Source organism: Ambystoma mexicanum, chromosome 2p (assembly GCF_040938575.1).
Source record: "Ambystoma mexicanum isolate Mex_15411 chromosome 2p, UKY_AmexF1_1, whole genome shotgun sequence".
NCBI lineage: Eukaryota > Metazoa > Chordata > Amphibia > Caudata > Ambystomatidae > Ambystoma > Ambystoma mexicanum.
This window is the reverse complement of record NC_090923.1, coordinates 628,224,628-628,248,412: the sequence shown is the minus strand read 5'-3', so window position 1 is coordinate 628,248,412 and position 23,785 is coordinate 628,224,628. Positions and strand designations below refer to the sequence as shown.

The following is a 23,785-nucleotide window of genomic DNA, read 5'->3' as shown; positions in this document are numbered from 1 at the left end:
TGATGGTGCTGTGTCCCCCACCTCTTGTCCCCTGGGATGGCGCTGTGCCCTCCACTCCCCTCTCGCCCCCTTTGATGTTGCTTTGTGCCCCCTACCCCTGCTTGTCCCCCCCCTCCCTCTCCTGGCCCACCTTGATGTCCCCCCCACCCACCTTTCCTGATCTCTTCTCCCTCCCCTTTTCCCTTTCTTCCACCCACCCCCCTCCCATTCATTGCAGTCGTCTTGATTCACAAAGGGTTCACCACTTATGACTTTTGCCAACACTTGGATTTGACTTGGACACATTGACTCTTGGTGCTTCACCCCCTCAACTCTCATGCTGGACCTCACCTGGATCTCGCAATCAGGTTGGCCCTGAATCATGCTGTGCCCGTTGTCACTGAATCCTTGCCTACATTTTCTGTTCCCTTGCAACATTGTTGTTGTATTGACCTCTGCAACTGCTTTTCGCTCTCCCCCTACTTCTCTGCTCCTTTTCATTGTTTTTATTCTGTTCTCTTCTTCTCCTCTCCCTTCCTCCCCTCTACTCCCCCGCCCTGCCTTGCGTTTTTCTATGCATTTACTCTATCATAATTGTCCCTGGACCTACTGTTAGGCAAGATTGTGTGCAGTATCCTCCGGAAGATTACAGCAACCTTGATCTCCTGGCAATAGGAACTCATGCTTTGGTATAAGTCTGTACTAAACAGGTTGGTAGTGTGACTGAGCAGCCAGGCTCATCTCAAGTGGGAAAAGAAAATATTTAGGGCGCCTGGCGGGGTCCTGATATACCCAGGTAGGTACACATATAAATAAAACAATCAGGATGAGAGATCCTATAAGCGGTTGTGTGATTCGGAACATATAAATGTATTTCAAACACAAAGAATCTTGAATTTCCCAATTATTTTACAGAACTTTCGATAAGCATTAAGTAAAATGACAGACATGTAGTGATTATATACAGTGGAAATATAAAATGAATATCAACCTCTGTAGTGTAGAGATAAAAGTTCCACACAAGGGCACAGTCACATATGATAGTAGGATGAACCTACAGTTGGAGCAAGGTGCACCCGGGACGGAAAATAGTCCAAGGTATAGTTAACACAAGGTGTACACAACAAAATCTACAGAACATACACAGAGGGGAGATTTTTGCACTTGTGTCACAGGAGATCGACACAGGTGTGTTTCGGCCATCTTGGGCTAGATTTGAAGCCTGTTTGGGTGTTGGCCTTCATCAGAATTGACACCAGATGTGGTGCTGTCTGTGAAATCTGTGGGGGAGATAGAGGCTTTTAGGATTTCTGGGTGTAGTTAAATATTTCAGAAATTAATGAATAATGGCTAAGTAGTGCCAAGGTGATACATTGGAAAGTGTATCAGTGCACAGCTTACCTGCTGCTGCGTTAGCAGTTGGGTGCTGTGTTTTGACAATCCTCAATGTTTGTAGGTGCGAAGTGCCCTTGAGGTTAGCCGTGGGTTCCTGGTCACTAAGTTAGCCGCAGGATCCCAGGGGTTGGAAGTGGGCCTGGATGGGTCCCAAATCTAAAAGAGAAAGCACAGGCCGGAAGGCGTAAGTGGCGTCTTACAGGTTGGTGATTCCTTATGTAAAAAGTTCGTTGTCGAATGGGAGGAACCACGACGGGTCGGTGATCCCCATCAAACAAGCAGGCCCAATGGTGGGTGCTCGTGATGGCTCGAAGTGATGTGCGTGGGGAGACATCTCGGTGGATTGCGAGTGCTTGAGGCGGCATATCTCGTGGGAGCCACCCAGTTCACTGGTCCTAAAAAGACGAGGAATAAGTGGTTGCCAGGAGAGTGTGTGGTGGCCGTGTGCCAAACAAGCTGTGCAACGACTGGTGCGGACCATTGAACGCGGTTGACAAAAGGTGGGCTAAAGTCCAAACAAGTGTGAGTCATGTGATGGAGTCCATGAATAACAAGCATCCAATACATCTATACGTGTTGACATACACCGTGCGTCTTTACAAAGTAATTTTTGATGATCGCTGACTATTTCCCTAGGAGATATTGGCACGGGTGGGCAGGTGCGGCCCCACTGCTGGAGAAAGTGCTGCTACGTGAGGACACGCAGGGACACACGTCCGTGTGCGAGAGAAACTTACTGCAAAATCGAATGGTACGCCCGAATGGTTGCTGTGGGGATCGGTTCGTGGACTCTGGTTAAGTGCACGAAGCCTGAGAATGGGCAGCCAATGAGAGTGGCTAGGGGGCATGAGCCCTAGCCAATCAGGGCAAACATATAGATAAAGACAGTCCCCCCCCTGGAATTAATGGGAGAAACCAAAACCTGCATAAAAGGCGGGTCTTTTGGCTTGGAAGGCAGAGTCGACCACTGGAACGAAAGAACCGAAGACGAGCTTGAAGAGGACAGCTGCTGTAACTCCTGGACCATTGGTTTGCTCGGTGAAGCCCTGCTGCAGGTGTGAATTTCTAGGTTCATCGCAACAGAGAAGCCCTGCAACGACGGCTTCTCCATTTGAGTTGGTGGCACCAATCAACTCGACCTGTAAGCCACCTAGATGCCATTCTCGGAGCTGGTTGTATTTTCCTCAGAGTGCTGCAGGAAACTGAATAACCAGGGAGGGGGGACACCAGTCTGTGTGCTTTACTACAGCTACTGGAATTGAATATTTGCCAAGTACCAGTTTTTCGACCAGTCCCTGTGCAGTGCAAGAGTCCCCCACATCCTCCCTCTTGTCCCCACGACTGAGGCTCAGGAACAGCAAGATCTGCAGGAACTGCCAGGAACAGAAGCCTTCAGCTACATCTTTTTCTTCATTTGAAAGGTAGTGTGAAACGAGAGAGTACTTACCTCTTGCGGTGAAAGTGCTTGAACCTTTAGCAACTACCAGGCCTAATCAGCTTGCGGCCCAACATATCATTCTTCTGCTTACAAACTACTTCTAAGAACTTCCACAGAGACTTTACCTTTTACCTGCCAGAACCGTTTTTACCTATCCAAGACTTTAGCCCAATGACTTTGGCCCAGCCTATTGAATTCACTCTTCTGGTGAACTCAAAGTATCTGCACTGTCTTAACCTATTCCCTTTTGCTCCTTCTTCAAAGTATTCTGAATGCCATTTTGCTCCTCCTTCAAAGTAGTTTGAATGCCTCAAACTTAACGAGTATAGTATTGAAGTATGATATTTAACTGCCTCCTTCTAGTGAATGCGTTATAACTGTCCGTTGAATTAATAAGCGTTTAACCAAGAACACTTGTGTACGTTTTTTTTTGAATACCTGTGATTATAGACCTCTCTGTAACATCCTTACAGCTCACATTCCCTCTTGAGATAAGCCTGGCTGCCCTGCTCTGCTCCCAAAAACTAATACAAATGTTAAGGTTAAAGGACATTTGTACCGCGCACTATCACCACTGGAGTGGTCCCTGGCGGCTCCGAAAAGAGGGGAACACGGAGAGTGAGTTAGTGGGAGGAAACTGGAAAAGTGCAAGAGAGCAGGGATGTGGTGTTGGCGGCCTCAGACTGGTGGGTCCATTGGCTGGGCCTGGGGTGTTTGCGGCCGGTAGTCGTGTACTGTTGCGAGTCTAAGTGTTTTTTGTTTTGTTGTTTCAATGTAGTGAAGTTTGTGCGGTTTGTTGTGCTGTAGGTTTTGTTTGGAGTTTGAGAGGTGCATGCATAGGGGGAAATGGTTAGTGGATTGGTTAGCTGGCATTTCTTTCTCGAAGTGAGGCACCGGGTTTGCGTAATCTCCCCAGACGGGGTGTGGGAGCATTTCTGCGTCTGTCCTGATCTGGGCTTGTCGGGTACTCACAGTCCCTTCACTTCCATCGGCTTCCTTCATATATGAGATATGTGATATATGATGTATGATAGGCTATAACTCGCTTGATACCCAGAGGTTTCTAAGCGCGGACCCAGGGATCGAACCTGTGTTGCTTCGTGTCATCTTGTTTCCAAGTCGAGCACGCTGCCACTGAGCTAACCTTACATGCCTTCCTATTCCACTCATAAGGCCAGTGTAACTGCTAATGTCCACAACTCAGTTCGAATGTGGCGATTGCTAACATTTAGATAACTCTAACAGTGTGGTACCTGGTAGCAATTATGGGGTTAGTGAGGATGTTGGTACCAAAGGTTGGTTTTGCTGACACTTGTAGTCATAGTAGTGGTGCCAAAGGGTACTGCATACAAACTCTGCCCAACAATAGTACATAGTAAACCACTGCCACCGGCCACTAATTGTACAAAGGGTAACAAAAATGTTACATGAGAAACTAGACAAAGGGATATTAAGTAACCCCTCCAACACCTTATGGTAATATAGTGTGCTGGGTCTAGAAAGTTACAAAATATAAGTAAAGCCAATTTCACTTCAATGCTCCTGGAAACAGTAGTTTCACCAAAAGAAGGTATTTAAACCTCTGGGAAATTTAAGAGGCTTCCCTGTGCCACTGCACTGAAGGTGCTGTGTGTCACAATGTAAAGATGCCTATGGAGTATGTCAGACTCCAAAATCAAAAAGAAACACAAAGGCCAAATTAAAGAAATGCATGAGAGAGTGGGAAAAAGGCATCACTCTCCAGGTTGCAATGTAAAAGTCCTAAAGTCCAGCAAAAAGAGCTGGGGGTCTTCCAAGGTAGAAGGGAATTAGCACGTTTGAGAATTCTTCCCCAACACACGCCAGTAACTTCATTGATCTGAACCTATAATTGGACTCTTGATAAACTAGAAAGTTGAAACTATCAATTTATATTAGATGCAATTCAATATGTGAACACAAGTGATTTGATTGATTTGCCATTTGATTTTTCATGAACAGTTTCTTTACAAACTATAATTGTCAAATAGGTTTTCCTTCACTTGCACTTTTTCATATGCTAAACCAACTGTGTTTTTATTAAAAGAAAAAAACGATAGCCAACCAATTACCTAAACCAGTAGATGTGCTAGCATCCCCATCAGACGGATAATATTGTTGATAGTCCTGAGGATACAGTAAAAAGCAGAAAGGTGTTTTAAAGAGGTAAGCATACATGTATTTTATGAGAAAAGAAAAATAAACCAAAAATAAATTGATATTTTAAAGAAAAGACTACTTATGTACTACGTTCACATTTACCATGAATCCACATTACACATACATTAATCTTTTCACACATTTAAAATGCATGCAAGGACTTTTCATTCTTGGTCTCACCAAGCACTCTCAAGGTAACGTCTGCTGCACAGTAAGGTAGACCTCAGATAAGGGGCTAGTGTCAAAGTACAGTGTGTTAGGATAGTTTTTCTGAAGTCCAACTAAGGGCTTAGTAAAACCATACACCTGAGACGGTACAAAAGGAACAAGTTACTTACCTGTAACTGTTGTACTCCAGCATGGGCCTGGCATGGATTCACATGCTCATGAACATTCCCCAGTCAGGCTGGGAATCCTCGGTAAAGAAAAAAAATCAGTTTCACTTCTGAACTGTCTTTCTCCTAACATCAATCACTGGTCTCTGGGTCATACTGGCCCCTTCCTAAGCCCCTCCTCTGGCAGCCATCCTCAGATTTGGTACACGTAAAGTGGCAGTAGGACCAAGAGAAGAGCCGCTGAAGAGTAGGTGGGTGGTTTCGCCTATGAATCCATGCCAAACCCATTCTGGAGAACAACAGTTACAGGTAAGTAACTTGTTCCTTCTCCAGCATGGGGTCTGGCATGGATTCACATGCTCATGAAGAATACATAGCAGTACACACATGCACAACCACGGGAGGTGGCAAAGGCTCAACATAAGAATCTCTTACCTCCTCACCAGGCTCACCTTCAAGCGAACAGGTTGCGCAGCACTGGTTGGCCAACTCTGGACTCCTCCCTGAAATCCTGGTCAGCGCAGTAGAATATAGTGAAGGTGTGCATCGATCTCCACGTAGCAGCCCTGCATATATCGAGCAGGGGCACACCAGAAAGGAACGCCTTAGTTGCTGCGATAGCTCTGGTCGAGTGGGCTCTCGTACGGCCAGGCAACGGTCGGTTTGCCAACCAGTGACAATGGGTGATGCAGCCGGAGAGCCACCTGGAAATGGAAGCCTTGGAGAACTCTTTGTGCGGTCCACATAGAACTTCAGCGCTCTAGCCACACGCGGGTCGATATCCTTGGAGTGAGCCCAGTGGCAGAACCTGGTCCATTTACTCTTATACTGGGCTCTGGTAGCCTTGCTCCTAGTCCCCTGTATGATTTCCAGGTTGGCATGAGATAAGTTGAGGTGGCTGAGCGTCACCCGCTCAGGAACCACACTGAGGGCCAGCTTCTGGGGTGCGGGGTGGACAACCCTGTAACCCTGCTGTGTCAGAAGATGTGCTGGGCCCGTCGGGAGATGGATTGGAGAAACCGCCGAGAGGCTGAGCAGCTCAGAGAACCATGGCCTAGCTGGCCACCACAGAGCTATCAGAATGAGGTTGAGCTGGCGAGACTCCTTGAACTTGCAAAGTACTCAATCAGTGGAGTGGGCGGGAAGGCGTATGCAGACATGCTGTTCCACTGGATCCACAAGGCGTCGCCCAGGATGCCTAGGCCCTGCCCATGCCAGGAGGCGAACTGGGAGCACTTCTTGTGCCTGGTGGCAAAGAGATCCACCTGGGGGAGGCCCCAACATTGGAAGATCTCCCGTGTAACGAGGTCGTTCATCTACCACTCGTAGTTGTCCGATCCCAACCTGCTGAGCCTATCCACTTCCAGGTTGGCTTCCCCCGGAAGGTGCACTGCCATGCGGTAGATGTTCTCCAAGGCCAATTCCCACATGCTGATCGCCAGTCTGCACAGGGAAGGGGACCTGGTCCCACCTTGCTTGTTGATGTAGTACATACTGGTGGAGTTGTCTGTATGGGTGAGGACAACTTTTCCCTTGAGACGTGGGAAGGAAGGATGAGCATAAAATCAGATGGCGTTCAGTTCCAGCCAATTGATGTGGTATTCTTGTTCTTGACGGGTTCACATGTCATGGAGGTCCATGAGGGTAGCTCCCCAGCCCTCTAGGGTCTGTGGTGAACCTAAGGGACGGGGTGGGGGGCGGGGGCCCGTCTGCAGGTTGCAGTCCCTGGACCACCATGTGTGGTCTGGATGGGGATCTTGATAATTTCGGCCTGAGAGCCCCTCTCCTGGTTCCACGATGCAGTGAAGTGTAGCTGAATCCTCCTCATCCTGAGTCTTGTGTGGGGAACGGCCAACAGTACCGCTGCAAAAAGGCCCCGTTGGCCGCGATCTTGTCCTCTGAGGGGAAGACCCTCTCGGAGCACGTGTCCCAGATGAGGCCCAGGAAGATAAACGACTGGGTTGCAGTTGTGACTTGAGATTGAGCGAAAAGCCCAGGTCATATAGCGTGTTCATCAGTGCACGGGAGGAGTGATGAACTGCTTCTTGAGATGTAGCCCTGACGAGCCAGTCGTCTAGGAAGGGGTATATATGGAGGACCGGAGGAGGGCTGCCAACGCATTCATAAGTCTTGTAAAGAGTCTGGGGGCTGGGTTGAGGCCAAAAGGGAGGACCTTGCACAGAAAATGGCAGCCCATGATCCTGAACCGGAGGAAAGACCGATGGGGTTGCCAGATCGGGATGTGCAGACAGGCATCCTTCAGATCCAGGTTGCACATCCAGTCTCCCCTGCATAAGGTTTACGCAATAAAAGCGGGGGTCACCATCTTGAACCTCTCGAGAGGTAAGGAGAGGTCGAGGGTGGAAAGGTCCAGTCCAACTCTCAGGCCAGCCTGGTTCTTTTACTGAATGGCGAAAATCCTGGAGTAGAAGCCCGATCCCGACTCGGCGGCTGGCACTTCCTCCACGGCCTGGCTCAGGACGAGCGACCGAATCTCCCCCAAAAGAGTTGCTGTCCCAACTTGCAGGGGGGGGGAGCAGGGGGGAGAGGCAGGAATAGGTAGATGGTACCCCGAGGATACTACTGACAGGATCCAGGGGTCCGCAAAGTTCTGTCACCAAAAGTGTGTGTGAAGAGCAAGCATGCCCACCTGCTGGCAACTCGTGGACCCGGAGGGTTATGTCAAGACTTTTTTCCCTCTGGAGGCAGAGGCGAGGGAGGACTGGAAAAAACCTTTTTGCAACCCCCACCCCTTTCTGATGCTTGCGCCGACATGGGGTCGGCGAGCGTTCCGGCTGCCTAGACGTGCGCTCCTGGAAGCCGCGGAATCCTCCAGATCGACCCTTATCCGAGCGTTGCCGAGACTGGGAATATGCTTTGGGCGTGGCATTTGTCAGAATAAAGACTTAGCCGTCTGCAAGCTATTCCTCCTCTTGTCCAGCTCTTCGCCTGTGCTGGAGTGGAAGAGGTCGCTGCCCTCGAAGAGCAGATCTAGAAAACATTCCTGGACATCCGGGTAGAACTTGGGTTGCCCGGAACCAGGCCATCCTTCTCATGTCCGTGGCAATACAGATGGCACATACAGACGTATTGATGTGTGCTAGCGTGGACTCCATGATATCCTGCACCACGAGCTTGGCATGGGCTAAACCCGCCTTGAAGCGCGATTGGCTGTGGGGGGTGGGTTCCGGAAGGAAGGCGCAATGGCCCGCCATTATCGCTGGTTAGCGGCCGCCAGAATGGCATCTGCATTGGCCGGACGCAGGTGCAATGAGGCGTTGGAATACAGCTTCTTACTGTATGCCTCCAAGGTTTTCTCCCCTTTGCCTAACAGCGCTGTCTATGAAAAAGACGAGGACGACTGAGGTTTGGAGTACAGTGATGCCGCAGCGATCACCGAGGAGTGAGGCTGAGGATGGGAGGAGAGCAAGCGTTTATCCCCCCCTCCATCTGCCTGTACTTGGCGTTCAGGCGGCGGTTGACTGGCTAGACGGAGTGTGGTTTGAGCCAACCCTTCTTGGCGAGAGAGACTACATCGGTTTGCAGTGGAATTCCCGTTCTGGCGGAAGGGTGCTTCATGAGGACTTCAGCGAGGACGCCCTCCGCTGGCTGTTAGACCCGTGGCTGAGGTAGGCCCAGGTATTCCGCCAGGCCCGCGATATGTTCGTGGAAGGCTCTGGCTGATTGTGTGTCAGGATCCTCCTCCTCATCAACATCCTGAGGGATCCTGTGGAGGAGTATCCGGAGCCGGAGGCTGGTGAACGGGGACCACCGCCGGAGGCTGAGGAAGAAGCGCAGGCTGGTATGGAACCGCCTGTGGAGTAGGCTGAGGAGCCGGAGGAGGCGGCTGTGCTGGGGCCAGAGGCGTCGGCAGAGGAGTCTGTGGTGCTGCTAGCATAGCAGAAAGGGCTTCCCCGACTGCGTCCTTGATGATAGCCCCCATATCAGGAGACTTCATGAGGCCGAGGAACCTCTCAAAAATCCGTTCCTCGCTGGCCGAAGAGGAGGAGGGCGGCACTGAAGGGGTAACTAGAGGCAACTGAGTTCGCTGCCAACCCTGTGCATACGGACGCAAGGGGAAGCAGCCATGCGCATAAGAAGGGTAGACCGTAGGCCATGTACCTGGTTGATGCCAGTCCCACCTCGATACTCGCTCTTCGCCAAAGTCTTGCAGAGGCGTCTAACGGGTATCATTTTCTGGCCTGTCTGCAGCCTACAACGTGGCTGCGACGTGTTGCTCGGCTCGTTGCTGCAATCCTATGCCAAGTCTCTTATGTGTGAGGCGTGCGACTTGTCCCGCTCCTCGGGCATGTGCCCGGTAGGTGTATTAACCTTGACCCTGGGGTCGTTAGAGCTGCGTTTAGGCACCCCCTCTGACGTATTGTCGGTAACAGGGCGTAGCCCCTCTGCCATGATGCCGGTAGAAGGGCGGAGCCCCACGGGCGCAAGCCCGGTAAGAGAGCCTAGCAGCCCCTCAACCCTGGCACCGGGAGGATCTGAGGACCCCTTAGCCCGAAGGCCGGTAGCTGCGACGCTTCGGTGCGCGAGTTGGTGAAAGGACTCGATTGGTCCCTCCCGCGTAGGAGAGTCCCTGGGAAGGAGTCTCCCTTGCAAGGTGCAGATGAAAATATAGGCCCTACCTCTGGCCTGGAACGTCTCACAAAACTGGCCTGGAACTTAGTCAGACATTTTAACATCTCAGTAGATGTGTCTGACGAAGAGGAACGTGATCTAGGTCTCCTCTTTGTCGTCTTAGAACGTCTCGATCTACTTCTAGATCGAGCTCCCTTCGAATGTTTATGCTTATCCGAGTCTCGACTCTCTAGACTTTCCATTCTTTTTAGAAGCAACCTTCGAAGAGGCCCTCGAAGCTTCCCAACGCACCGCTAGTTTACTTTTTCGTTTACGAAGAGCTTTCTCCGTCATCGATTGACAGGAGCCGCAGTCGCCGGTCCGAACCCAGGCACCAAAGGCAGACACAGTGAGGGTCAGTGATGGACATTTTGGAACCACAGTCACATTTTTTAAACCTCGTTATAGGAGTGGAAGGGGTTGAAGATGACATTTTCTCTGAAGAAAATTTGAAGGGCGCTGTTAACTCTATTAGAACACCCTAGAGGGCGTTTAGCAATCCTGATTGGTCAATCTGCGGGCTATACGCACTCGTATAGCCGGCAGATTGATTATAGCCCGTAGTTCGAGATGCATTCACTAACGTGAGCACTCAGGGCTGTGTGCGTGCAGGCAGGGAAGGCATTTCGGAATGGAAAGAGTTGACTTTCCATTCCGAAATGTACGTAGCGAAACCAACGTGTCCACGCAGAGTGGCGCTTTGGAGAAACCAAGGGAAGTGAAAGGGAATAGAGCGCTTTCGGTTTCAATGCAGATATTGAAGCCTTTAAATATGTAGAAAAGGGACAGACATCAGCAGCTGTGTGAATCGTGGAACGTGTAGAGAAGCTTTGTGTTTCTGGAGAAATTGAAAATGAGTTTTGCACGCACGTCTGAGCGTGTAGTGGAGCAGGGATATGGCAGTGTTCCAGAAAGACACATATGTAAGTGAAATCACCTGTTTATGGCATGTATGTGAAAATGCATTTGTGAGATGCATAGTATAGTAACTGCATGAATCTGTTGAGTAATGGGAAGGGTACATTTTTTGAGTGGAGGGGTGTGGGGAGTAAAAAGGGACACCTCAATTAAGCTTAAAGGAGGGAGCAGGCATAGACACACCTGATTACACTTGATTAGCATACTCCTCCTAGCCTAGCACCTTCCACCACCAGTACAAAAATGTCTGCAACGTTTATTTACCATTTTGCTATTTTTTGTACTTCCATTAAACAGGTCTCATTTATTCAACTTTAATTGAGCAGTGAGGGTGTTCTAATAGCTTTATAGACCTGTAGCTCGGGCTGTACTGGGCGTTATGGTCCCTCATACCTCGTTAACTCGGTCTTCAGGGCCTATAACACCCGGTACGGCCCTCGCTGCAGGTCTATAAAGCTATATTGCAAAGCTATCAGAAAAACAGAACTGAAGCCAACGGTCACGGCACAAGCTACTTATACGACTGCTGACGTCGACATGCTATGGAGACTGTCGAGGGACATCGACGCCACAACCTCGTACACAATGCCCTCTGCCAAACTTTTTCCAAAAACAGCAAAGCTGGCGAAATACGAATATCAGAGATGAGGAAAACGTGAGGACACAATCCTTTCGAAAGGAGAATTCTCCCTAACACAGCGCAACATCCATTGGGGTAGTAAACTGGAATGTAAGTTTAGATTTTTTTGCTTTTTGAATCTTTAGCTTTGTGCAAGTGTGTACTTTAATACATAGTATTTTTATATGCCAATGTGAGAACAGTACTTGTCCATCTCTTGTACTTTACACAAAACCCTGAACACTTCGACTTACTGCTGAGGCTCATTACAAAGTCAATTTGGTTAAATCTGTGAGAAAATCCTGCAGGTCACTAGCTTAGCCACCTAGAAACAGACACCAGCAGTGATTCTGAATGCCCCAACATCTAAAACCAAAACTTTGATGAAAAAGACAAGCAAGCCCATTAAACAAAAATGACAATTGGCAGATATATTACTTATGATTTACAGCAGCATTGTAAATTTACATGGTTAAATACTGTACAATATATCCAACATCTTGTATAATTTTCTTGTAAAGGGTAGTGAGCCATTTTACAAACCTGCCCATACTGCGCGATGCCTTCTTGGTAATTGGAGTCTGCACCTTCACCTTGAGCCTAGATTTAAAAAAAATTTAAAAAAATATTATGGCATGCATACTAGTACTCTTAGTCCCATTTGTCAGTTTTGAAATTAACATGCACGTAAGCAAACGAAAATAAACGCGAAGGGGGCTTTCCTACTGTAGTAGCTGGTAACAAATTGCCTTATGTTAGGCAAGATTTTATCTAGTAACCCTGTGGAAGAATACACCCGCCTTGTCCTCTTGGCAATAGGTAACCCAACCTTTGGTATAAGTCTGTACTACACAAGTTGGTAGTGACTGAGCAGCCAGGCGTATCTGAAGAGGGGTCAATGTGAGCAGTAGGGTTGCAAAGTTTCAGTGAGAAGTATTCAAACTTCTACTCAAGGTTACTTGACTAAATTATTTAACAGTTTTAAAATGAGCCTTCTTTAGACGGGAGCAATTGGCAACAATAAGAATACACTTCAAAATACACTCCTTCAGTTCAATAAAGTAAGTAGATACCCTTTTGGTATGGCACACAGACATTCCTACACACCGAGGTAACACCAATTGCTAGGACACTGGACGTCTTAGTTACTTACCTGTAACTGTATTTCTCCAGCATTGGTATCTTTCATAGATTCAGATGCTTGAATATTCCTTGTCGTCAGACTGGGAATCCTCAGTGATAAATTTAATAATACATTTTTTTTTTTTTTTTTTTTTAAATATATACACACTGCTACCTAGCAGTGCATGTACATAGCCCATTATGGCCTATGAGCCATTTCATTGTGTAGTCCCTCCACCTCACTTTGGTCCTTTATGGCCCCAGCCAATGAGGTGGCAGGGCTTAAGCTCCGCCCCCGGCAGCCATCTTCAGATTTTGAACCGTAGAGATTACAGTATGATGGATGCCGAGCATAGGAGCAGCCTCTCAGGGGAGGCGGGCGGGCGCATGTGAATCTATGAAAGATACCAATGCTGGAGAAATACAGTTACAGGTAAGTAACTAAGACTTCTCCAGCATTGGATCTTTCATAGATTCAGATGCTTGAATAGAATACCAAGCAGTTAAAACATGCCACCATAATATACATATATGCATAAATACAGAAAAACATTTCTGGTCAAACCTTTACCATGCAGCAACACAACGGCTACATACTTCGGGAAAGGTGGGAAAGGAGGCTGATCCCACCTTATACAAAGATGACGGAGCACTGCCTGTCCAACTGCAGCTTCTTTGCTGGTATCTTCAGCCAGGCAGTAGTGTTTGGCGAAAGTATGCAGAGTGCTCCACGTGGCGGCTCTGCATATGTCCTTCAAGGCCACCCCTGCATGGAATGCTGTTGACGCCGCTCTTCCTCTGGTGGAGTGCGCAGATGGCGGTCTAGTTAAAGGGTCGCCTTTCAACTGATGGCAGTGGGTGATGCAGGACGATACCCAGCGTGCCAGACTTTGTTTAGATATATGCTGACCCTTGGTACGGCCAGAGAACGAAATGAATAGCCGGTTTGAGGAGCGGAACTCCTTGGTTCTTTGCAAGTAAAACTTCAACACTCTAGCAACGTCTAGAGAATGTAATGTCTTTTCCGCTTCAGAAGCGTGATTCTGGAAGAAGGTTGGTAAAACAATGCGCTCAGTGAACGACATCTCCGAAAGTACCTTGGGGAGGAACTTCGGGTGAGGCCTTAAGATGACGCGGTCCTTCTGGAACAGAGTAAACGGAGGTTCTGAAGACAAAGCTGTCAGGTCCCAGGTTAGGTAGGTGTACTTTGTAAATGAAATTAGATTATAGATTTAAATAATTTATTGTTTTAATCTGATTTTGGGTTGTTGATCTTAACATCTGTTCATCAGAGTGCTAAATCCCCAAACCAACATGGTGGCAGTAGTGCCAGTTCCTGATTGGAAGTTTCATGAACCTCTGACCTTCCATACAATTCTAAACTGCCTTTCATTGTTCACCTTCAAGAAGGAAGGTCCTGTTTTGATTAAGTTCCTGCTTCAAGGCCTTTTGATGAGATTCTGGTGAAGTTTACAGAGATAAATATTGTTTCCTGAGAAGCTGGTCAACGTGGGACAAGCTCAGCTGATAAGTTGGTGGGAGCGTCGCTTTTTCTCAAGCTGGAGAAAAGCTGCTTTATTTTTATCACTCTATTCATGTTAGGTATTTATTTAGTTTAGGTATTTAGATTCGTTTAATTTTACTTCAAGAATCTGCTTGGCTTTTTATGACTCAGTGTAATTGACACGGTTTTGAAGTTCTGACGTTGTACTGAAGGAAGAAGCGTTTGGAATTTTAACTGCGCAGTTTTCTTTGATCAGTGCTTCAGAGCATTCATTTTTGTTTCACGCATGCGCGAAGGAGAAGTGTCCGTGTTTTATTGCCGTGTCTCGTATCTGATCTGATTTCAAGTCTGTCAGTTTCAGTACGGTCGCGTGAGTGAAGATTGCTTAAGGAAAACCTGAGTCTAAGCTTTTGATGTTATTTAACTTGAGTTCGTAAGGCTTTTAATTACGCTTGCGCGCCATGAGATAAGGTGACATCTGAATTATTTCACTGTGCGCATGTGGAAAGTAAAGACACATTGATTTCATGAGCATTGCACATGTTTTCTGAAGGATAAGGCAGCACCTGAACTTATTTACTGTGCGCATGTCAAAAGCAGAAGCAGTTGTTTTCATTAGCATTGTGCATGTGTTCTAAAGAATAAGGCAGCACCTGAACTCATTTACAGCGCTCATGTCAAAAGCAAAGCATCGGATTTCATAAGCATTGCGCATGTGCTCAAAAGGTAAAACAGCATCTGAACTCATTTACAGTGCTTATGTCAAAAGCAAAGCATCGGATTCCATTAGCATTGCGCATGTGCTTCAAAGGTTAAACAGGATCTGAATTCATTCTTATTGTTCATGTCAAAAGTTTTAAAATAGCATCTGAACTCTTAATTGCGCATTTGTTTACTAAAGTTGAAGAAACATCTGAACAGGAATACAATGTGCTTGAGAAAGGATGAAATGCATTTGAATGAATGAACACTCTAAAGTGAATTCCTGCTTATTTTAAGAAGATTTCATATTATTGAACTCATTATTTTGAGCAATATTGTTAAGGAACAAAATGTATTCTTAAATTCACATTGCCCTTCTGAAATTGAACATTGACTGTGCAAGATAAAAATCTCAATGGGTCTTTGTGAAAAAGAAGTTAATTAATCTCCAAGTTTATTTCGGAGATTGGACAGGTATGGGTTTAGATATTAAATTATTTGATATTTAGAGATTGAGTTAATTTAATGCATGTCTTAATTATTTAATAAACATTAATGTCTCCTTCTACAGATTGCAGCCCACCAGAAGTAGGCGTCTGTCGTTTGTTATTTTCTCCACTTCCCCTTTTCCCTTGGGAGTGTTAGTTCTTCAACTGGGTTAAAGACAGTTGTTGATCAAACGTTCTTGAGAGATCTGTGGGGCTCAGCATCTCCTGCAGACGCAGACTTCGGGACCGGACAAAAGCTTGCAACTCACTGATCCTTCTGGCTGAAGTGATGGCTATCAGGAAAGATGTCTTCCAGGACAAGAATTTCATATCACATCTGTGTATGGGTTCAAAGGGAGGTTGCATGAGGGCTGTTAAGACGGTGTGAGACTCCAGTCTGGAACTGGTGTAGGTGGATAAGTACGCATCAGTCCTTTCAGGAAGGTCTTAACCGCTGGTAAGGAAAGTAAGGCTTGCGTCTCCGCGGTTACTGTGTAGGCCGCTATGGCTGACAGATGGACCTTGATAGAGGACAGTGAGAGCCCTGACTTAGCCAGGTGCAACAAGTAGGGCAGAATCTGATCAACCGAGGCCGAGAGGGGATCGATCGCAGAGGTCTCGCACCATTTGGAAAACCTGGTCCATTTCCTGGTGTAGGTAAATTACGTGGACGGGGCTCTAGCGGCCCTGATGATATCCAAGCATTCTGATGGTAACTTTAGGTGCATCAGTTTGCGCTGCTCAGGAACCATGCTTTGAGACAGGCTCCTCGGGTCGTGGTGGAGGACCTTGCGGTTCTGTTGTGTCAGTAGATATTGATGTGACTTGAGACGAACCGGGGGTTGGCAGGATAGGTGCCTCAGCGTCGGGTACCAGACTTGCCGTGCCCAATCCGGTGCAATAAGAATCAAAGAACAATCCTGTTCTTTTACCCTGCGAAGTACCCTCGACATGAGGGGAATGGATGGGAAGGCGTAGAGGAACTTCCCCGACCAATCCACTGAGAACGCGTCTCCCAGTGATTGGTGCTCCGGGTATCTTGAAGCAAATCTCTTGCATTTTTTGTTGTTCCTGGTGGCAAAAAGGTCGATCTGCGGATGGCCCCATAAGGCAAAGATCCGTTGGGTTTCTTTTTCGTCCAGCTCCCACTCGTGTGACGCTGTGTACTCTCTGCTTAGTCTGTCCACTAGGACATTGTCCACTCCTGGAAGATGCTCTGCCCTGATATGTATCCCGTAGCGCAAGGCCCATGCCCATAGCTGTTGGGCTTCTTGCGACAGGATCTGAGACCTCGTGCCTCCTTGCTTGTTTGTATAGTGCATGGAGGTCGTGTTGTCTGTCTGGACTGTAAGAACTTGACCAGCTATAACCGGTAGGAAAGCTTTCAGCGCTAACCTTACGGCCCTGAGCTCTAACACGTTGATGTGGAGCTGGGACTCTTGTGCCGACCAAGACCCCTTGGTTTGGAGGTCCGCCAGATGAGCGCCCCAGCCTGATAAGGAAGCGTCCGTCCGCAGCAGGAGGGTCGATGTCGGTGCTTGAAACGGCATTCCTTGCAGAAGATTCCTCGGAACATTCCACCATCGAAGGGCCTTGTGCAACGTCGATGGAATCTGGACAATGTCTTCCCAGCATCCGAAAGCTTGTTTCCATTGGTGGTCCAGAGCTTCCTGAACCGGTCTCATGCGAAGCCTGCAGTTCGGTATGAGGAATATGCACGATGACATCATGCCCAATAGGGATTTGTAAGAGCGTACGGATGTTGTCTCTTTCTGTAGGAAGTTCGAAGTTGAGCGTAGAATCGCTGCTATTCTTTCTGTGGATGGCCTCACTCTGGGAATGCTGGTGTCCAGTTCGGCTCCCAGGAAGAGAGCTACCTTGCTGGGAACGAGGCAGGACTTCGTCTGGTTTATGGAGAAACCTAACTCTTTTAGGAGGTTGGCAGTCCTCGACACTGCCGAGCGAGCCTTTGCAGCGGAACTTGCCTTTATCAGCCAATCGTCCAGGTATGGAAAAACGTCCGTTCCTGCCCTCCTGAGACTTGCCGCTACCGGTGCCAAGCATTTTGTAAAAACTCTTGGAGCCGATTTTAGCCCGAACGGGAGCACTTGAAACTGAAAGTGGAGCTCTCCCACTGTGAACCTGAGGAACTGTCTGTGCGCTGGATGGATCGGAATATGGAAGTATGCGTCCTCCAAGTCTAAAGTGGCCAAGAAGTCGTGCTTGTTTAACCAAGGTAGCATCCCTTGTCAAGCTACCATCTTGAATGTTATGCGCTTGATGAATTTGTTGAGTGCCCTCAGGTCCAAGATGGGTCTCCATGGACCGTTTTTCTTTTTGACGAGGAAGAATCGGGAGTAGAAACCTTTTCCCCTCTGAGAATAAGGTACTGGTTCTACTGCTGCCTTCTGGAGCAGTTTTTGCACTTCGGACATGACCTGTCTTAGCATATGCACTCTGCGAGATGTTGGAGGCAGAGAAGGAGGTTGGTCCAGAAATTCTAAGGTGTGACCCTTTCGGATCACCTGCAACACCCATCTGTCCGATGTAATTGACTGCCAGCGCTGGAATAACTGGCTCACCCTTCCCCCCCCACCGGGGTGTGGTAAGGGGGGGGAGAAAATTGGTCGTCAGTTTTGCTTGCCTTGTGACTTCCCTTGGGCAGAGCCACGTCTGCCTCTATGGGCGTATCTGTTGGATGACTGATATTTATTGTCTTGGTACGTGCCGCCTTGTGCTTTTTGACCATAGGAGGAACGACCGTATCCTCTGAACTTGGAAGATGAACCTCTAAAGGGACGAAAAGACCGATGGTCCTTACTTTTGTCCTTTAAAGAACTGATGGCTCTGGCGGTGTCCGTGTCTGTCTTGACGCCAAGTTAGACATGCGGAGCCAAAGCTCGCGATCGAACCTTGCGGTCATGGCCAGCGCATTGCCCGCTCTGATTGTAAGGGATGCAGAAGATGATACTCCCTGCCCATGGCTTCCAATTTACGTCCGTCCTTATCCGGTGGTGCCGACAACGGTGAAGAGGGGTTGGCGAGTTTCTTTCTGGCCGCCACTGTAACAACCGAGTCTGGTTTCGTATGACCCCTCAAACAAAGCGGTGCCGAATCCGGAGCTTTATATTTCTTTTCTGGCCTGGACACCAACGCCGGAGTCGATAAGGGCGTGGATAGGATCCTGGATCCGGAATCCCAGATGGTATCGAGGAGAGGAATTGTGGTCACTGTCCTCCTTCATTTGTCCCTGTGCTCATAGAGCACTGATTGCCTTTCCTCCGAAGAAACCTGAATTTTAAACAATTCTGTGGCTTTACCTATAATGGTGTGGAAAGAGACAAGATCATCCGGCGGTGAGGCCTTGCCCGGCGAGTCTCTCCTCCTGGGCTTCTCGACTACGTAGTCATCCCACTCACTGGGTGCGTCTGGCTCCTGTGTTATTTCTCCTTCTTCTGGTTCCGAGAATTCTCCAAAAGGATCCTCCTGCCAGTCTGATACCGAGATGGTGGACGGTACCATCGTAGGATCCACGTCCGGAGATCGCGGTATGTGCGATGACTGTGGTGACGGGACTCTTGTAGGTGAAGCACTGTGGGTGCTGCTCCTCGGTCTTCGAGCAGGTGATCTCATCCGTTTTTGCGGTCTACTCCTGTGAGGAGAGCAACCAGATGTGCCTGGAATCGGAGATGACTCTCTAGGAATAATTCCTGCTTCTAAGGGATTAATCGGGATTTGCTTCTCCCTTTGCCGTTTGTAAAATTCTTCTACAATCCTCTGCACGGATAACATGAGTATCGGGTCATGAGGATATTCGGATTCTCCCGTGGACGGGTGCCAAGGAGGGCTGTATTGTTTCGGTAAGGGACCGATGGACTCTTCCACCACTTCCGCATCAGAGAATTCTTCCTGAAGAATTACATCCGGAAGTTCTGCCATGTGCCCCAAAGGTGAAAATTGCTGTACCAATGGTTCAGTCTCAGTATTCTTCTCAATGATATTGCTTTCAATGACAGGAGTTTCAAATGTGGACGGCAGTAAGTCCTCCGTAACTGCCGAAATTTGTGGTGCCTCTGAAGGTGTTATGGACGATGCTATCTTCGTCGACGACTGAGATTTTCCCGTCGACGAGGGCTTCGCCGTCGACTGAGATTTTCCCGTCGACGAGGGCTTCGTTGACGAATGTGGAGTATGTTCCGTGGACGACTGCTTCATGGATGAATGCTTCGTGGACGAGTGGTGTTTCTTGCTCGTCGACGATTGCTTCGTGGTCGACATGTCCGATGACGATGATCTAATTGTCGACGATGTCTTAAGCGTCGTCGATGATGGTTTCGTCAACGGTATGGCCGATGACGGGCCTTTACCTTTCCCTTCATTCGTGGATGGTTTACCCGCCGACGACTGCCCCCCCCCCCCCGTTTTTTGCAAACTCCTCCTTACCTCTGGAGGCAGATTTTGCTGACTTTTTCTGGCTTGGTAAGTCAACCGGAGGCAGAAAGGGTATCAATTCCAGCTTCCTCTTTTTGGACTTGGGAGAGGAACTCCTTTCCACTGAAGAGGCCCTTCTCTTTGAAGTTTGTCTCTCAGATGGAGTGCTGGATTGGACAGGAGCTGTTCTGACAGACTCTTCGTCCGAAGATTGATCCCTGGATCCAGGTATGAAAGGAGTCTTCTATGCCTGTCATGAAGGGTCTTGGTGGAAAAAGTTCTACAAATCTCGCATTTTTTAATGTCATGCGGGTACAGACAATAAATGCAATGCTCGTGGGGGTCTTTGTAGTAAACCAATTTCTTCTTACACCTTGGGCAGTCCCTGAACAGGGAAGGCTTCCTGACAGCCTGAGGTGCCTCCATTTCTGAAGAGAAGTTCAGTCGACGATTTTGAGAGGAGAACAACAAGTTTTGTCTCCAAGGGTAATTGAAAACAAAGCCCCTAAGAAGGGGAACAAGATGGAATATATTTTTCCAAATATATTCCACACAAAAGTAGAAAGAATTTGAAAAAGCTCAGAGAGCTTGAGGATTCCCTGTGTCTGTCAGACTGCGGTGAAAAATCTGAAGATGGCTGCCGGGGGCGGAGCTTAAGCCCTGCCACCTCATTGGCTGGGGCCATAAAGGACCAAAGTGAGGTGGAGGGACTACAAAATGAAATGGCTCATAGGCCATAATGGGCTATGTACATGCACTGCTAGGTAGCAGTGTGTATATATTTAAAATAAAATAAAAAAAATTATTATTAAATTTATCACTGAGGATTCCCAGTCTGACGGGGAATATTCAAGCATCTGAATCTATGAAAGATCCAATGCTGGAGAAATTAATATATCACTTTTCACACTTAAAAGGTAATACTGAAGTTGAGGCAAAAAGGAAAAGGTAAGGGAAGGAAACCATGGTTAACAAGTTTCTCAGACAGGTAAACACTTTTGTATCCCCAATGCAATGTAGGTTAACCCTCTCCCAGCTATACAAGTAAGGTATGTATGACCTTTTGAGGGATAGTTAAACCCAAAGTCAGAGGATAAGAAGATTCTTTCAGGGAGCCAGGACAGCCAATGTCACTTGAACAAAGTCTAGGGGAACTGAGGCACTTCTTGAAGGTTGGTAAAAGTTGTGCACAAAGTTAAAGAGTTTTGTTGTAAAAGAAATCACTGCTGGGCCATAAGCTGGGAGGCTTGTGAAGGGCAAATATGCAAGCACCTCTGCAAAGGGCAGCCAATGCAAGTCTCCAGTGAGAAAAAGCAAGCTGCACACACAAGGTACGTACCCCTTAGTTCACAGTACCTTAGGTCTGAAGAAATGGTTCCAGCTGGCTTCTGCTCTTCTTGTAGTTCCTGCCGACCCTGGGCGTCAGTCGTGGGGACAAGAGGGACGACGTGTGGGGACTCCTGCACTACGATTTGAAGGTCGGCAGCAGCAATGGGCGCAATTCACATCAGCAGCACTTCACGGTTTCAGCTTCTCACTAATAGCACCACTGCCGTTCTTGGACACCATGTGGGTTTTTTCTTGCTTCTAGGGTCCAGCACTCTGTTGAGGTGGCTCAGCCTTGGTCAGCCCTGCTTCGAGGGAGTCCGGAGGATCTTCCTGGAGCTCGGGTCCGGCTTAAAAATGGTGTACTCTATTCTGGTGTTCCTGTCCCCTGGCACTCCGTTCCTGCCCTTGCAGAAACACTGGAGCCAGATACTGGTTTCAGGGCTGAAGCCCGCCAAAGGCAAGACAAACCAAGGGCTCAAACCTGGCTCAACGCACAGAGTAAAACCCAAGAAAGACCTCACAAATAGAAAATGGCGAAAAGAGGTTGGGGGGGGGGGCATTTTGATAAAATGGTCAGCCATGGGTGCTGTACTACAGCTGAGGGTTCAGCCTGCAGTAGAAAAGCACAATGGTAGGAAAAATGAAACCACTGCCACCAGCCATTTAACATAGTGAGGGTAACAAAAATGCTACATGAGACGGTAGGGTAAGGGGCTACTAGGCACCCCCAGAACTCCACATAAGTTGGGGTGTGCTACAAAGAGAAAAAAAGGCGAGTAATTTCACTCTTTATTCTTGTGAACTGTAGTTCACCCAAGAAAAAGTATTTAAACCTAGTGAGAAATCTAAAGGATTTCCCTTTGACACTGAAAGTGCTGTGTGTCACCCTACAAAAAGTTGATGCCTATGGAGTTCGTCAAACTCCAAAAACAGTGGAAAGACATCATCCAAATCTTGTCAAAACACATAAGTGGGGAAAAAGGTCTCACTCACTCCAGGGTTAAAATTTAAAAATACAGCAAAAGAACTGGTGGTCTCTAAGGTGGGAGGAATTCCCCACGGAAATTAAAATTCTCTACAAATACTTCTAAGGATAAGGCCTTTTGACTAATAGAGAGAATAAGGGTTTAAAAGTTACTTACTTGCAAAAGAAGTTGGTTGGTAACCAACTCTCAGAATGACATGCATTACTTACCGTAATAGCATTTCTGATGATTGTATCTGCTTAGATTCATATGCTGTGCAAAAGTTCGACATCTAGTGGTAATCGCAGAGTATTGCATCTTTCTTTCGAAGATCGAAAGGGGGACGTCAACATGGGCGTGCTTTTAACGCTCTCCCCAACGTGACTGGTGTATCCGAAACCCAAAACGCATGGAGGTCCCTCTGGTTGCGTTTTCTGCCGTGGGGGAGTCTTATGACTATCGTGAGTACAGAGAGAAAGGAGTAAGATGTCCATGTTCCCTTCTACTCCAAGAGGGGATGAAGGGTGGGCGCATGTGAATCTAAGCAGATACAATCAAATGCCATTACGGTAAGTAATGCATGTCTTCTGATGCTTGTGAATCTGCTTAGAATCACATGCTGTACATAGACTAGCGAGCAGTACCCAGAGATGCTGGTGGGATGAGTGAAGGAACAGTAATAAAGAGATGTCTTCGTACCGCTAGTCCCATCTGAGAATCAGACCGAGAGCAAGTATCCAGGCAGTAGTGTCTTGTAGAGGTGTGTACAGAACTCAAGGTGGCTGCTTTACAAATAGACTCAAGGGGAACATTTGCAATGAATGCTATGGAAGCCCCAGTGCCCCGAGTAGTGTGCTCTAGGCTTGAAGGGCAGATCTCTCTTGGCAAGAGTAGCATAGTGTGATGCAGTTTACAATCCACTTTGAGATGGCTGATTTACGGCAGCGGAGGGAACAAATCCAGGAAAAGGCCATCCCAGGGGAATGAGAATGCGTCTCCCATGCTTCCCGACTGGGGAAACCTGCTAGCGAACCTCCAGCACTTGGTGTCGCAAACAGATTGATCTGGGGATTGCCCAATCTGCGCAATAGGTGAACCACTTGGTCCTGCCGAAGTTCCCATTCGGGGCAAGAGCGCAGCTCCCTGCTGAGAGTCGGCGACAGTGTTCTTCACTCCTGCCAGTTGAAACGGGATGAAGAACATCCCCTGGGCTACGGCCCAGTGCCATAGGTCCTGCGCCTCTTTGGAGAACGCCGGGATCTGGTGATCCCCTCCACCCACCGATTCCTGATGTAGAACATCGCAGTGGTGTTGTCGGTGAAGACCCGTACCACCTTGCCTTGAGGGACGGAAGGAAGTACTTTAGGGTCCAAAACACTGCCCGCAGCTCCAACACGTTGATGTGCAATGTCTTCCCCTGCGGTAGCCACAGGCCTCTTGCATGAAGACTTCCGGTGTGTGCTCCCCCATCCTTCCAGGGAGGCGTCTGTCGTGACTATCTCCTAATGAGGTGGAGTCTGGAAATCCACGCCAGCGGACAGATGTGCGCGCACTCCCCACCACGTATCGCTCGACGGAAACTGGTCAGGTTTCCTTCCCCTATTCAGGCTATTTTCCTTTATTCAAGTTTCTTTCCCATTATTTCTCTTTTATTATCCTTTTTTAGTTTAGCCTTGTGTGGGTGGGAAGTTTTCTATTGTAGTTGGTTTGGCCTTAACGTCCTGATTCAGAATCCTGGTTCTGACCCAAG

General features: G+C 48.0%; 1 protein-coding gene across 2 annotated transcripts in view; it reads right to left on the bottom strand.

The window, feature by feature from the left end:
• Positions 1-23,785, bottom strand: part of RBM5 (RNA binding motif protein 5) — a 621,154-nt gene that overhangs the window by 128,355 nt on the left and 469,014 nt on the right. For both annotated transcript variants that reach the window (XM_069644151.1, XM_069644150.1), the window contains exons 14-15: positions 12,038-12,094; positions 4,903-4,957 (exon numbers count right to left, since the gene is read on the bottom strand). In XM_069644151.1, coding sequence (XP_069500252.1) covers positions 4,903-4,957; positions 12,038-12,094 — 112 coding nt within the window. The remainder of the gene's footprint in view (positions 1-4,902; positions 4,958-12,037; positions 12,095-23,785) is intronic.